The sequence below is a fragment of the Protopterus annectens genome, chromosome 14.part0, assembly GCF_019279795.1.
Source record: "Protopterus annectens isolate FY-2018-M chromosome 14.part0, PAN1.0, whole genome shotgun sequence".
Lineage (NCBI taxonomy): Eukaryota > Metazoa > Chordata > Ceratodontiformes > Protopteridae > Protopterus > Protopterus annectens.
The window spans coordinates 463,255,482-463,271,996 of NC_056748.1; the positions used below are offsets into that span (position 1 = coordinate 463,255,482).

Consider the following 16,515-nt stretch of genomic DNA (forward strand, 5'->3'; position numbering starts at 1 on the left):
AGAATTAGTTTATTCTTGCGCTCATTCAGAGTGTGTTGGCTGAAACTTTGGAAAATCACACAGGGAGGCTGCAGCGAAAGATGGGGCACCCCCAAGCAATAAACACAATCGTCCTGAGAGTCACTATTAGGCAGTTTACCATTACACAAGGTACAATGTTTGAAACCCGAAATACCCTTATCAGACATCTTGAGAAGTAAACACAACAATTCAAAAGATCAGAAAAAAAGGAAACTCTAAATTTCCTAAGTCAGAAAAGATTTAAACACACGCAGAATATATCAACAAACCCAATATCAAAAACATACCAACTAGAGTAGAAAGAACAGGGAAGGAATACCAGCGATGGTTTTCAAGGAATACCACAAGGGTAAAGAGAAAGGGCCGTACCAGCAATGGTACTGAAAAAATGTTACCAATGGGTAGAAAAAGAGGGAAAAATATCTAGAACTACTGTAATTCAACAGGAAAAGAACTATAACTCCAACGTAAGAAACAAACAAGTTTTTCACACAAAATATCAAAAATGTTTCCACTTAGCTGAGAGCTCGGCTGAAACATGGCTTTATGGCTATGCGGTAAATGAGATATCGGCTCAGAATCGAACCCATCAGTGATGGAAAGAAAATTATTATCAGATTAATGTATTTAAAAAGCTTTACCTGCAGGTTCAGGCATAGTTATAAGACGTCATGCCTGGATGCGTATTTGTGACCTTGCGGATCCCTTCAAGTCTTCCTTTTTGAATGCTCCCATCGAAGAATCTTCCCTTTTTGGTTACAGACAATAGTTAATAAACAGATACATGCTGGGCTACAGAGATATGAAATGGCTTCTGAAAACTGTACAAGGAAGAACTATCTGATGGTCAATATTTGAATTATAAACACTGTGTGAATTATATTGTAAGATCCTTGTAAATTAACTGGTTTATCACTAAGGTGTTAAGGGATTGTGCTGACTTTCTTATCTAGGAGTTACTGTAAACATTGTGAAGTGAACTCTTAAACCTTACTGTAGGTATGCATGTATACCATCAGTTTCCTTTGTGAATGTTGCTCCTTTCTGAGCCCTGGTTATGGTTAAAAAGGATCAGATGAACTTGACCAGTCCACCTATTTGTTTAAGAAATAACCAAATAAATAAAATAAAAAGCAAATAATGAGTTAGGTAAGCATTAGGTGCAGTCTACAAGTACACTTTTTTATTTATACAGCAGGCAAAAACAGATCCTAACTTCATAATAACTCAAGATAACTATTGTCTTATTTATTTTCTGTAGAAATATAAACAATGTAAGTGCAAGTTAACTATGAAGTAAAAATACTGCCTGATACTGCGACCAACAGCACTTGGAGAGAACCGAGACTGAATGTTAGTGTTTGAGTTATGTATGAATTTTGAACCACTTGTGTATGTATATTTACTAGCCAAAAGGTAAACACAAATGTTAAGACTAACTGAAACAGTGATCCTTCCAGAAGATCATCTGGTTACAATGCAAGAGATCTCACAAAAGAGACATTTCTTCCCATCATGAAAGGTACAGAACCTTGGAATTTTTTTTTTAAGTATTTCAGAAGAACAGCTGAGACCACCCCAGTATGTCAGGCAAACTGGCATCAAAACAAAGCCAGCAGTACTTTTCTTTCCTGATTTTCTTGTTTCTCACAATTTCAAAATAGCATGCATTATTCATTAGACATTAGCAAGACAAAGACAGTTAAGAATATTTTTTGAAACTCAGCAGCTGTACAAAATTTATAACCCACCCCATGTTCGATGGATCATATCCCATAACTTTAATTTATCACTGTAGCATTCCAATCCGATTTCTTTCAGTTTAGTGAACAAAGTTTTATTACTCTTGTGCAAAATTCCTATAACCATAACTTACACAACTAGCTGGAAAATGAAAGCTCTGCAGTTAAGACGTGTTCAAATCAATGAATTTAACAATGGAAGTAGAAGCTCTGCATATTCAAAAGACCACTCCCTTTATTTGAATTGCTTAGCTTGTTGAGAAAAAACTAACAAAATGCCAAAGCCATTTTTTCTTCCTCGGCTTCCATCCCTTGTACATATCTGTAGCAATGATTACGAAACCCAGCATGCTGCCATTTCTTTGACATTAAATGTTAATTTGGTTGGTGTATCACACTAGGTTTCATCATCCAAGAACGAAACTTGATAAAAGCTCTATGATCAAACTCAACATCAGGAAATATCTGACAATCTTCATATTTTACAGTTACTAATTCTAATGGATGTCAGCCAAAAGTATACTTCTTCAGAAGCGTGTCTACCAGAACACTTACAAAAAAAAAAAAAAAAAAAAAAAAAACTATTCTTTAATCTGAATGCCAGTGTGCATCTGGAATCGCCAAATTGATGAATATCCTTTATTGCACTCCATCATTTAACTGCTGCTTCTGACATAACTGCACTATTAAAAACACAAAGCTGCACAAAATGCAACTCCAACAAAAACATATATAGAAAATTAAGATAAACTCACAAAACTGAATTACATAATACTGTTTCAACATACAAGAGTCCAAAACATTTTTTTTCCTTTGACAATTGTGATAGTCTACCCAGATGATGGTGTAAATCCAAGCAACTGTTCAATTGTTTGTATCGCCACTCATCTGCTTCAAGTTCTTCAACTAAACCAGCTAGTTTTTCTATTCGAGCAACTTGCTGATCTGTAGGATTTAATAATAATAATACAGCATGAATGCTTATTTTAAAACAAAATAGGTATTAAAACTGTTACATGAATTATTATTTATCAATGTAAAAAGTCAAATATTGAACAGGACCTGGTTCCACATTACTGTTTAGTTTAACAGTAAAGTCTGACTCAGGAATTCCTCTGCATTATGAATGCTTAATACATGACCCATTTTATGTTGATTTCAAACACAGGGCAGTTATTTACAATGTGGTTTGTTTAGTCTGTTTTACAGGCTACTTGCCCTAGAACACGACCAACAACAGTAGATAATGCATATAGTTTATAAAGATACCCTAACACTTGCAATAACTACATGGGTTACCTACATGGCAGAGATAAGCACATGACATGAAAATCAACAAATTACATCCAACAATCACATACAAGACAGTACTTTTTTATCTAGAAACTAAACCTCTTAAGATTCTTTAGATATGACAGAAAGGATATAGTTCATATTTAGTTACTAACAAATGTTACGGCTATAGACAATGAACCTTTGTCCTTCTCTCATTATATTATTCTGATTATGAACTATGTCAAATTACAGTTCGTAAAACAGTCTGGGAATTTAATAACTGTATCTAAAGTCTGTTATCTGTCCTGTAAACCCTGAACTCTGATTCAAAGCTCAAAGGAAGACAAAGTGATACAGGATACATTTTAGAACATGTGATATAAACCACGGGGAGCACAGATTATAGCACAAACAGGCAAACCATAGTGTATTTAAATGTCTTAGTGCCTTGGCTCTGTGCTTTTAAAAGACTTGCACTAACATTTTTAAAAACACACATACATTTAAACATTTAGAAAAAACACATGACCAAATAAATAAAATGAAACAAACCATTCAAGAAAAAAAATCATCTCTTAAAACTTAAAAACACTTAATAAAACATTTTAAATATACAGAATATTGAAAACACAAAAATTAAAACCTGTAAACCATTTTACAACGTAATTCTTTCTTTAAACCACATGGCTTTCAAGTATTTAAATTTCACAAGTCCTTCTGAAGTAAAATTCTATCAATATTACCTTCATTTCTGACTTTCCAAGATGGCTGCACACTGAACAGCAGCTTCATTTCAGCTCTCCCAGTGTGAAAAAAGAGAAAAAGAATGAGAGAGAGAGATAAGGGACAGTAACTCTGCCTTTTTCAATAAAATTAAATTACTAGCTTAAGTGCATTACCTAGATGCCCCTAAAGAAGAAACTTAAGAGCCTGAAAGAAAATCTGCTAGAAAAGGTGAAGAGAAAACACCTACTGGGAAGAATCCTGCAGCTGTTCAACAAAAAGCAGTTCAAGCTCCAGCTTTGATAAAAGAGATGGCATCCAATAATTTAGAGGATAAATAAGTCATATGTGGTTAGAGCTGATTAAAATAAATGAAACACTGAAGGAGGATATCAAGTGAAATAACAAAAGGCTGCAAAATGAAAGAAGCTTTAAACAGCTACTCAGGTGAAGTGATAAAACTTCAAAAATCAGAGGTCGAAATGAAGAAAAGGATGGCAGAGTATAAGACTGCTCAACAACAGCCATTTCAAAAAAATGGTAGAGTTAGAGTACAGAGCATGCAGAGAAAAGTATAGGTTATATATTCACCATAACTAGGCATCTCTGTGTTGTTCATTTTCATTCTTCCTCACTTATGGGTTTCAGAGCTGATCCTTGGAACTAACTCGGCCACTTACTATAGAATTCGGATCCAACTGTCATGCTCCTCCCTCTACCCATAATGCCCTACTCCATACTACTGCTTCAGATGGAGTTTGCGCTCTATTTCTCAATAGCAGAAGAGAGAGAAATATAGCCAGATAGAAAAGACAGGGCTCAAACCTGGAACTGTAGGTCCCAAACATAATCCACTACATCCTTCCAAAAGAAAAATGGACGGGGTGGATGGGAGGGAGATCGAGGAAGAATGAAAAAGGACAACACAGATGCCTAGTTATGGTGAGGACGTAACTTATAAATCTGATACTGCCCTTTTCATTCTTCCTCACTTATGGGACAGAATCCCCTGCTATGTTGACCTTGGGTGGCTCTCAAGGAAGGATATTCCGGAGTACTGCTGAACTAAAAGAGGCTCTATTTCTGGATATGCAGTCCAATTTATGATGAGAAATAGAGGCAAATGTTTTGGATCATGTAGCTGCTGCACAAATGTCAACAGATATACCTGACCAAAAAGCAGATGAGGTAGCCATGGATCTAGTTGAGTGAGCCTGGGGAGGTTTAGGTAAAGTCATACACTTCTGAGAATAAATCCATGAGATAAGAGTCTGTAATCCATTTACCTAGGATAACTTAGAAACTGGTTGGCCTAGGCTATTTGGAGAGAAAGTTATAAAAAGCTGGTCTGACTTTCTAAACTGTTTTGTACTGTGAAGGTAAAAGCATAGTTGTCTGTGTACATCAAGGAGGTGTAGCATGTATTCCTCTTTACTGGCAAAATTTGGAAAGAAAATTAGCAAGTGAATGGATTGGTTGATGTTATTTTCAGCAGCTACCTTAGGTAAAAAATAAGGGTTAGGCCGCAGAGAAAACCTATCCTTATGAAAAACAATGTAAGGAGTTTTTGCTGAAGAGAAGTTCAGAAATTATTTTTTCTGAATTTATGACCATCAAGAAAACAGTTTTCCATGACAGAAATTTTAGGTCAAATTTGTCTGAGGGTTCAAATAGCTTTTGTGCCAAACCTTCAAGTACTGCAGTAAGATCCCAAGGCAGATACAGATCCTTTATTTGAGGTCTTAGAAGAAAAATGCCTTTCATAAAGGCTTTACACAATCTAGAGGAAGCTAGGGAAAAATATTTATTTCCTGCATGGAAATTTGAAATTGCTGCCAACTGAAGTTTAACAGCAAAGAAACTATCATAGTCTTTAAAAAAAGAGATGTAAAAAATTGAAGGATAAAAGCACTCTCAAAGTAAAACAACTCAGCGGACAAAGTCTACCAAAGCCAAATTTGAGGCAAGTTTGGCCTCCCAGGCCAAAGACAGCCACAAAGCATTCTTTAGCTATGTCTGCAGACTGCAGAAAACCTGCCTGCTTTCTGCAAAAGTCTTACACTCAAGGGGGGGGATAACCATAAAGGAGACCCATGGGCCAAGCGTGAAGAATAGTCTCTCTCAGTGACTTGCTCTAAGGGGGATCACAGTGAAGTATCTGCTGCACTTGCTGTTGAAGGAAGTGGCAAATAGGTTGCAGCAAGGTTGACCCCACTGCCTGAAGATAATGTCTGCTACTGACTGACAGCCTACTAGTGAGTCACCAGAACTGATCTACTTAGTTTGTCTGCAAGCATGCTGGTCTTCCCTGGGATGCGTGTTGCAATAAGAAAGTGGTCTGATGAGATTGCCCATTCCCAAACCCTCATGGGGTCTCTGCAAGGAGGGTAAGATTGGGTTCCCTCCTTGCTTGTTGATGTACCAGACTACGGACATGATGTCTGTCTGAAATGCAATAGTCCCCAATGGTAGTGCATCTTGAAAAGCCTGCAACACTAAAACAACTGCTCTCATTTCTAGGACACTGATATGCAACTTGGTCTCTTGGGGAGACCACATGCCTTGGACAGTTCTTCCCAAGAAATACCCCCACCTCAAATGAGAAGTGTTCATGGTCACTGTGGCTACTATGTTCGGTAAAACAAAAGGTCTGCCCAGAAGATCACCTGACTCTATCCACTAGTGAATGTGTCATTTGCAAATCAGGGTTTTACTCAAAAACACAGGGGTTGATATAGAATGGACCACTGCACAGCTAGAGTCCATTGAAGAACCCGCATAAAGAAGTGTGCAAGAGGTAGTAGTATAATGGCAGCTGACATCGATCCAAGTCCTTGAAGCATTAACCTTGTTTAAGGGAAGGATGGGCACGGATATCCTAAACTTGGTTTCTGATAGAAGTAATGTGGTGGAGAGGCAAAGATGCTATTTGTGTTGATGTATTCAAAATTGCCCCATTGAACTCCAGGCTCTAAAATGGTGCAAGTTCTGACTTGGCAAGATTTATTGTAATGCCCAAGGAGTCATAAATCTGGAGCAAATAATCCCTGGCATGCAGAAGTTGATGCTTGGATGGAGTGGTTAGAAGTCAGTTGTCTAGCTATGGAAACGCCTGGAATCCCTTCAGCCTTAAATGAGCTGAGACTACTGCTATTTATTAGGTAACCACTCTGGGGGATGTGGTGACTCCAAAGGGCAGAGCTCTGAACTGGTAATCACAGTCTCCCAGCCAAAAGCGGAGATGTCTTCTGTATCATCTGCCAATTTTGATGTGATAGTATGCGTCCTGAAAATCTACAGAGCATATCCAATAGTCCTTGTGCGGAAAGGGCAGGATGGACTGAAACATGACCATTCGGAACTTCATTTTCTTTACAAATTGGTTTAAATTGCTTAGATCCAAAATGGGTCTGAGGTCCCGGTTTTCCTTGGCACTAAAAAAAAAGTGCGACTAAGTTCTGAATCCTATCTGGTCAGGAGGGACCTTCTGGATGGCTCTTTTTTCCTAGCAGCTTTTGTATTTCTTGTGCTGTGGCCTTCACTGACTGGGAGGAATGGTGGGACATTTTTTTCATTGACAATGAGGAAGAAGGGAAAATGGTATGTAATAGTCTCTAGGTATTATTCTTAGCACCCACAGATCTCTTAATGTTTGTCAGGCTTCTAGGTGCAAACAGAACCGACCACTGATCACTTCCAGAGTTCGACAGTTGGGCAGCACTTCAGGAGCACTGACAGGGTCTGCCTGGAAGAGAATATCTAAAGCCCAGATTCTGCAAGCTCCCTCTGCCTCTAGGGTGACATCTACCATTAAAATTTCTCCTTCTGCCTCTGGAGGAATTTTCCCCATGCGAACCCTGGACAGGTCCCAGAGATTTATGGAACCACATTTTCTTACCACCTTTCTGGTTTCTAGAGAAGGTCCGCTGTTATGTCGAAAACTTGATTCCTACGGCAGAGAGGGTCTTGCCTTCTTGTTAACTACGGGTGACAGCATCTTTCACCAATGCTCCAAACAAGGAAGTACCATCAAAAGGGGCATTAACAAATGTCTTAAAGGGTTCTGCAAAGTCGCTTAGCCACATCCAGGTGTGCCTCCTTATGGCAATGCCTGAACTGGCTGTTTGTGAGGTCCCTTCAGCTGTGAGAGAGATCAACCTCAAAGCATTTGAAATGGATAAAAAAAAAAGAGTGGCCGATTGATGGGAAGTCCTTCTGAAATCCTCAGCAGACATGGACTTGGGAGCATTTGAAAGTTCTTTTGTCAAATCTCTCTGAAGTCTAGTAAAGTGTCAAAACACAAAAAGAGCTCTCACCACGTAGATAAAGCAGGTGTCACCCAAAAAGCCCAAATTATGTAGAAATTAGTGACACAAGCACCACAATGTTCTATAAAATCTTAATTTACTACAATGTGGTAGTTAGATAAATCACCCCTTCTTATAGATATTTTAAAGTTTTGTAAAAGTAGGAAATTAAATGTGTGTGCATCATCTGTACTTTTTATATGGCTATATACTGCATTAGTTTCTAACTTTCTTCTAATCTCTGAGAGATGTTCACATATTCTGTCCTTTAGTTTCCTATTACTCTTGCCTATATAGAATGCAGTACATTGAGACCATCTAGCCATATATATTATATCTGTGGTGTTGCATGTACCATAATTTCTTATCTAACTACACAGAATTGTCAGAGAATAAATGGATATTACGCTTTAAGGCTTACCAATATCCAGGATTAAATAATTATTTTAGCTTAAAACCACTTTTGAAGGATATAAGTAATAAATTATAATTAATTTTACGTTTTAACATCGGTTATATTGTGTCTATATGACATTGTTTTTATATAACATATACCTTTAACTGCATTTAATGGAAGTCACATGATATGAATTGACTCTATTTAAACCATGTTTGAATTTGTGTGCAGTTTCCTGCCTGAAGAAGCCTTTAGAGGTGAAAGTATTTTTTACTAGTGCATTGTAATTACGTTTTTACATAATATCGTGGTGCTTGTGTCACTAATTTCTACATAATTTGGCTTAGTAAAGTGTGTTAGATACCTACACGACCTCACAGTGAAAGTAGTTGAGGCACTCACTTACTTTTCAAATCTGTCCATCACTCTGGACTCCCTGTTAGGCAGATGAACAGAACAGCTCTGCTTGCTCTTTCTTGGTGGCTTCCACCATCACCATAGGCATCAACCAGGACTCCGTTTTGCAATAGTGGGGTCTGTCTGTAGGTAGTGCCAAAACATTGTCACGGCACTTAGGAATGGGCTCGATAGTATCTGGCTACTTCCACACCCGGCAGGAAACAAGGTCAATAAGTTCATCCACCTGGGGGGGGTGTTACCCTACACGTAGACAGGCCAGACCCAAAAGTCTCCAAGAATACAGACTCTTCAGGAGAAGGAGTTTCCATCTTTTTGCTTTAGGATCTCTAGAATACCTCCAAAGGAAACATCATCTAGTAGTGATCTGGGGGATCCCTCTCCATCAAAATCGGTGTCTTAGGTGAGAGACTCAATGGGGGAGTCTATGTCTCCTCTTATGTGTCCTCTTCTGGGGGACCTCTTCAGTGGGATGTTCTACAGAGGTTTCAGAAGAACAGGGGAGTTCCTCTACTAGAACTGGTTGTAGACTTAAGGAAACTGACTGTCCCTGTGGAATAGGTCTGGCCAACTCAGAGCTCAAACTGTTGAGAGAAAAGGAGTAGAATCCGACACATTATAAGACTGTCGTCTCTGGACAGAAAAAGCCCTTTCTACCACCTCAAAGGCCAAGGGACCAGGAGAAGCTCCAACCTACTCCCTCAGAGCTGAAACCTCCAATGAAAGCAGATCAAGGCCACCCCTGGATCAGAGTCCAGACAGGAGAATTTGATCCAAACTGTCAAGGGCCAAAATTCCAAGGGGAAGGGATGGATCCAATAAAATTGGAGCCAATCCCAGACCCTCAGATCCGAGGCTGGGACTTCAGCTCTGAGACTCATTCTGCTCCAAGGGTATTGGAACAGAACCAGTCAGGGACACAGTCGGAGAGGAAAAGGAAACTTTCCTTGGATCTGATGCCAAATCTCTTGGGAATGTCAGATCCTGGGGCTCTGAATTCATAGGTTAGATTGGAGAAGGAGATAAAATGGACATTGAGAGCACACTCACGGACCCAGCAGGGGATGGAGCTGGCAAGACCCCCATCTGGATCTGAGCTCTGAGAAATTCTCAGATCATCCTATCCACATCCACTTCTGACAAAGAGGATGTAAAAGATGCTGTGGAAGGGGACCTGGAATGTTTCTTAGGAGTCTGAACTGAAAACCTTTTCAAGTAGAGAGGGTGAAACAGGCTTGAGCACAACTTCAAGTGTACAGCTCCTATGAGACGTACCAGGCTTCGGATCCAAGGACTTAGGATCCAGGATCCAGAGTGGAAGTCTTTGGTGAGGGGGAGATGACTAATAGAGCTGAAACATTTGGATCAGAGGAAGGTTATGGATCACAGGATAGGCTGAAAGAATTCAGATTTTTTTTCCACAGGCTCAGAGGAAGACCTTGGGGACTTTTGAGGAGACCTTTTCTTAAGTTCCAAAGAAACCAATTTACTAGCCTTTGAAGGGGTTTGAGCCCCATCCAGTGAAGTAGCAAGAAGTAAGCCTTTAAGAATCAAACTTACACCTGACAGCAAAAGCTCTGGGGTTAAAAGCAGGGCACACTGAACACGCCATATTCAAATGGTCAGGTCCAAGACAATAATCGCACTCCCTGTGGGCATCAGAGTTGATTTTATGCCCACAAGAAGTGCATTTCTTAAAAAAATTTAAGTTTTGCAGACATGGCCTCGAGCTGCAGAAAAGAAAATATCCGCAGTATACAATATGAAAGCTTTTTTTTTTTTTTTTTTTGTTAACAGAAGCAGAAAAAGTGGGAAAGGGAAAGGAACTATGGTAATTGTATAAATTACCCTGCCAAAAGGATAACAAGAGTACCAACAGTGGTACGTGAGCTACTACAATGAAGCAGAGAAAAGAAAAAGTACAGCTGTGTACACTTAACATAAATGTAGATGTTCGAGTGTATTCACTGTTGCAGTCATCACACTTGAGTTATCTGCCTACAAGTAGCCCTCAGTCTGCCTGAATACCAGAGTCTTAGGATATCTGCATCGGATGCTGTCATCTCTTCCATGATGTCAGGTCATCAGGGGTATAAAAACATGCAAAAGACGCCATTATATCAGTTTTTCTTGCCCCAGATGTCAGGAGCCCCCAAAATAGGAAGCAATTACATGGTGTGGAACACCTCCAGTAAAAAGTAAATACCACAGCCATAAGATATGACCAAAAAGAGGATAGGTAGAAAGCATAGAAGAGTCAGGGGGGCTGGAGGGAGGGTAACCAGGACTGCGACAGTGAATACACTCGAACATCTACATTTATGGTAAGTGTACACAACTTTACTATGTTATTCATGTTTCACTGTTGCAGTCATCACATTTGGGTTGATTCCCAAAGCTGAGGAAGGGTGGAGGCAGTCAAGTAATAGTAGGGCTGGCTAGCAGGCCTTGTAAGACTGCTGTGGCAAATCCAGCTCTGGATTTAGAAAGACAGGTAAGTGGTAATGCTTGGTGAAGGTGTGTACAGAACTCCAGGTTGTAGCTGCCAGGATGTCCCTGGTAGGGACTCTCCTGAGAAATGCTGTAGAGGTTGAGGTAGCCCTAGTGGAATGAGTTCTGATCCCCTGTGGGGTAGGTTTTCCATGGTGTTTGTAGCAGAAATGGATACTGTGTGCTGTCCATTTGGAAATGATTTGCTTTGAAATGGCCTAGCCCTCTGCCCCTGTAGCAAAGCTGACTAGCAGCTCTTCAGATTTTCTGAAAGGCTTAGTCCTGTCAAGGTAGAACCTGAGTTGGCTGTGTACATCCAAGGAGTGCAGGATCCTTTCCCTTTACTCTGAGGATTAGGAAAAAAGGTTGGTAAATGGATGGATTGGTTTAGAGCCACACTGGATACCACCTTGGGCATAAAAGATGGGTTAGTCCTGAGGGAAACCCTGTCAGTATGGAAAATAATGAAGGGTTCTACAGCCATTAGTGCCTGTAACTCAGACACTCTTCTTGCTGAAGTGATGGCTAGAAGTAAGGCTGTTTTCCAAGAGAGGAATTTTAACTGTGCTGTAGCAGCAGGCTGAAAAGGCGGAAGCGTGAGCTTCTATAGTACAAAGTTAAGGTCCCAGGCAGGGGTGGGAGCTCTCCTCGGGGGTCTTAAATTGTTAGCTCCCCTCAGGAACTGTTTGACCAGAGGGCAAGAAAAGAGAGGTGGCTCAGTATTATAATGAGCCGAGACGGCCGAGGCATTAATCTTAATAGAAGAGAAGGATAGGCCTTTGTGGAGCAGATCTGCTAGGTAATCTAGGATTTGAGGTAAGGTGGGCACGGCTGTGTCCTTTCCTTGAGACTGGCTCCAAGAACAGTATATTTTCCATTTTTCTGAATAGGATTTCCTAGTACTAGGCCTTCTGGCCTCAAGAATGATGTCTAGCACTTGTCTGCTGAAGGTTACTGGTGGAGTATTCAGAGAATAAGCCAGGCAAGTTCAGGGTTTACAGCTGAGGATGCAAAATCTGTCCCTCCTGCTGGGACAGCAGGGAGGGGATCTGATGTAGGTGCTAGGGTGGCACTGCTGCCAGACTGCGTAGGAGTGGGTCACCAGTGCTGGTGGGGCCAGTCCGGTGCAATAAGGATTGTCCTTGGTTTGTTCCTGTTTGATCTTGAGTAGTACTTTTGAGAGGAGGGGCAGAGGGGGAAAGGCATAAATTGAGAAGTTTTCCAATGTAATGGATAGGGCATCCACTTTCCATGCTTGGCTTGGCTGTGGGGATTTCTGGTGCAAAATTTGCTTAATTGATGGTTTTGGGGGGAGGCATAGAGTTCCACCTCTGGTGTCCCCCACCTGTGGGTTAGAAGTTTGAAAGAGTTGGGTTCCAGTTTCCACTTCTATGCTCAAGTCTGCCAGTGAATTTTGTTTACCTGGCAGGAATTGAGCTTGAAGGTGCACTTAGTTGCTCAAGGCTGTGTTCCACAGGGCCAAGGCTAACCTGCAGAGTGGGTAGGAATGAGTTCCCCCCTGCTTGTTTATGTACCATGTAACAGTGGTACTGTCTGTCTTCATCAAGAGTTGTCCTGGAAGGATAAGGTATTTGAAGGCTGTCAGAGCATTCTGTACAGCTAACATTTGTTTTTGATTGATATGTAGGTGAATTTGTCCTGGGCTCCATTTGCCTTGAATGCATTCGCCAGCCATGTGAGCCCCTCTTGCATAGTATGATGCATCTGTTGTCAGGGTTTGGGCAGCGAGGGGTTGAGTGAAAGGGAGTCCCTTGTTGTGGTTGCAAGCCTCTGCCCACCAAAGGAACTCTGCCCTTAGACAAGGAATGATAGGAATAATGGTTTCCAGGTCCTGAGATTGTTGGCACCAGAGACTTTTTAAGTACCAGTGAAGTTTCCTCATATGCAGTCTTGCATATGGAATAAGTAGAATGCATGAGGCCATGAACCCTAGGGCTTGCAGTATTTTTCTTGCAGATAGCTGGGTTCTGGTGGCCATTAGTTTGAAGTAGTTTGTCAAATAAACCTGCTTTTCTGGAGTAATGAACGCCATCTGGGAAGTTGTGCTCAAACTTGCTCCCAGGAATACAATCTTTTGGCTGGGCACCAGATGTGATTTCTTTTCGTTGATGGTGTACCCCAGAGAAGTTAGAAGTCTCTTTACAAATGCCAGGTGCTGAAGTAGAAATTCCTGACTGTCCATCTGAATCAGGCAATTGTCCAAGTATGGATAAATTTGAATTTTTCTCTGCCTGCAGTATGCAATGGCTGGAGCCAGGCACTTTGTGAATACCCTGGGCGAAGTAGATAAGCCAAAGGGAAGTGCAGAGAACTGATGGTGCATAGAGCTTGCCCTGAAAAGTATATATTTCCTGCAAGATTCCCTTATGGGTATGTGCAGATAACCTTCTTTTAGGTCTAGGGTGACTAGCAAGGAGTCCTTGGCTAGCATAGGAAGCAGCTGTTTTAGTGTAAGCATTTTGAATTTTGGGACCACCAGGAAGGTGTTTAGAATGGACAGGTCCAGGATGGGGCACCAGGAACAGTCTGAAGTAGAAACCCTGTCCTCTTTGCTCTATTGGAACAGGGTGAATAGCCCTTATACTGAGAAGAGAAAGTATTTGTTTTTGAGCCTCTGCCCACTGGTGTGGAGGGAGGTCTGGCAACCCGCTTGGGGTAGGCAGTGAGTGGAAGTAGAATCTGTATCCCTGGGATATAATGTTTAGGACCCATTGGTCCTGGGTAATGGACATCCAGTTTTTTGCATGCAGGGCGAGTTTTCCTCCTAGGGGTGCAAGTACTTGGGCATGGCTGGGAAGGATGACAGACAAGTCATTGTGAATTTTTTCCGTAAGGGGGTGACGTACCACTCCATGTTTTTGAAGGGGGAGCACTTCATTGTTTAGATCTCTGTGTACCCTGAGACTGTAGCCTTGGGGGTCTGTTGCCCCTGGGTTGGGGCTGAGAAGACCTGGTAGGGACTGGAAAGGACCAGTTGTTTGAAGGCCAATGCCTACTGAATCTAGGTGGCTGTAACTATAAGAAATCTTTAACAGTTTGTATAGATTTAGCTTTTTCCTCCATCTTTTTAAGAACCTCTTCTGCTTTTGTGCCAAACAAACGTTCCTGGTTTAATGGAGCATCTAGCAATTTTGCTTTCACATGGTCTGGCAAGATTTGTTCCTTCAGCCACGCATGCCTTTTCAGTACAGACCCAGTGACAGCAGTCCTGCAAGATGCTTCAAAGGCATCAAAAAGTACAGTTGTGTACACTTACCATAAATGTAGATGTTAGAGTGTATTCACTGTTGCAGTCATTACATTTGGGTTATCTGCCTGCCGGTAGCCCTCAGCCAGCCTAAATACCAGAGTCTTGGATTCCTGTGTCATATGCTGTCTCCTATTCCATGATGTCAGGTCATCAGGGGTATAAAACATGCAGCCGACGCCATTACATCAGTTTTTCTTGCCCTAGATGTCAGCTGCTCCCATAATGGGAAGCAATTATATGTTATGTTACAGTAGTTTTCAAGTTACTGCTGAATTCAGGGCTGTGTTACAAGTTTCTGTATTTGCCCATATCTTACTTGGATAGAAGGAAGTTTCTCTGTTCACTGTGAGAGAGGGAACTTTGAGCAGCCTATCTGTCCCTGGGGAGTGGTTTCAGCCGAGAAATAGTAGTTTAGTGGCCATTTTGGACTAATTTATGTCTCTTTCATTTCCCTGCTATAAAACCCGCATTTGCAAAGTTTTTGTGCTAGTATACAGCTCAGCAAGCTCCTGCCTGGTGCCCTGCAGAGTTCTACAGCAGCAGGGAGACAAGAGAGACTTTGGAGTGATTAAGTATAATTTTTCTGCATTTTCTTGCTGCCTTTAGCTAATTCCACCTAAAACGCTGATTTTCTAGAGTTTCTATAATTTAAAAAGCTTGTTTCAGCTACATATTGTACTTATTTTACTGCCTGCACTTTAACAAAGTTGTTTTTGTGTATAAATTACATGTTTAACTGTTGTAGGTTACACACTCAAGTGTGATAGCCATTTGTTTTTTTGATTGTATCTGCTTTATTTTCTGAAAAAAAAAAATATACTTGTTTTCCTGCCTTTCTAAGCTAGTATAGTCCAGTTTTCAGGTTAGTGCTGAATTCAGGGCTGTGTTACAAGTTTCTGTGTTTGTGCATACCTTACTTGGATAGAAGGAAGTTTCTCTGTTCACTGTGAGAGAGGGAGCTTTGAGCAGCCTATCTGTCCCTGGAGGAGTGGTTTCAGCACATAAATTAGTAGTTTAATGGCCATTTTGGGCTAATTTCTATCTCTTTCATTTCCCTGCTATAAAACTCGCATTTGCGCGCCAGACAGTGCTGGTTAGCTAGGGTATAACTATTCCCAGCTCCACAAAGTCTACTCTTTAATTTTTCCCTTGGAACTAGACAAAATTTCAACTCAAACCATTTACTTCTCATACCGGCACTTGCTCAAAGCTCATAGCAAGCACTAATAAACCTTAGCACTAGACCCCCCCCCTATACTGTAGAGAAGGACAGGGGTCTCTATTCGACCTTAACAGCCAATCAGTAAAACAGTTCACTGTACCTATCCAGGCATGTCCAAAGGGCAGTTTCAGGTGTACTCTCCAGTCCAACTTGTGAATCTGGGCATTTTGGGGCAATGTTACAATTGCTTCATGTACACAGACAACCCTCTCCTCCTTCCACCAAACGCTAACACATGCAAGAGATGCAATTATACAGCCAAACTGGAGGCTAGGCTCTCAACCCTAGACTGGTCCAGGCAGTCAAGAATAGAAGGGAATTACTTGCATCATACCACCAGTCTCACATAGACCTATGAAACCAGCACCGGCAAAAAACACACAAATACACAAAAACATACCTAGAGGCTCTAAATAAAAATCTGCAAAAGCAACAGAGACCTCCAAAGCAGACATTGACGCAACCTCCACCCCCCCAACACAAACCATGAAACACATACTTCACAAAACCAGTGTGCCACACAATCACAGCCCTTAAGGCAAAATAACATTCCCAACACACTAGTAATAGGTGACTCTATAGTCAGGCACACACCGACGTCCCACTCACTAGGCTGAACAAGGAGAAGGCTACTGTTAGCTGTCTGTCGG

At 41.0% G+C, this 16,515-nt stretch overlaps 1 protein-coding gene across 1 annotated transcript in view; it reads right to left on the reverse strand.

The window, feature by feature from the left end:
* Window positions 1-1,182: 1,182 nt before the first annotated feature.
* Window positions 1,183-16,515, reverse strand: part of ANAPC16 (anaphase promoting complex subunit 16) — a 393,067-nt gene continuing 377,734 nt past the window's right edge. Inside the window, 2 exon segments of the mRNA XM_044056222.1 lie at window positions 1,183-2,634; window positions 2,637-2,708. Of these exon segments, the coding sequence (XP_043912157.1) occupies window positions 2,594-2,634; window positions 2,637-2,708 (113 nt within the window). The 3' untranslated portion in view covers window positions 1,183-2,593.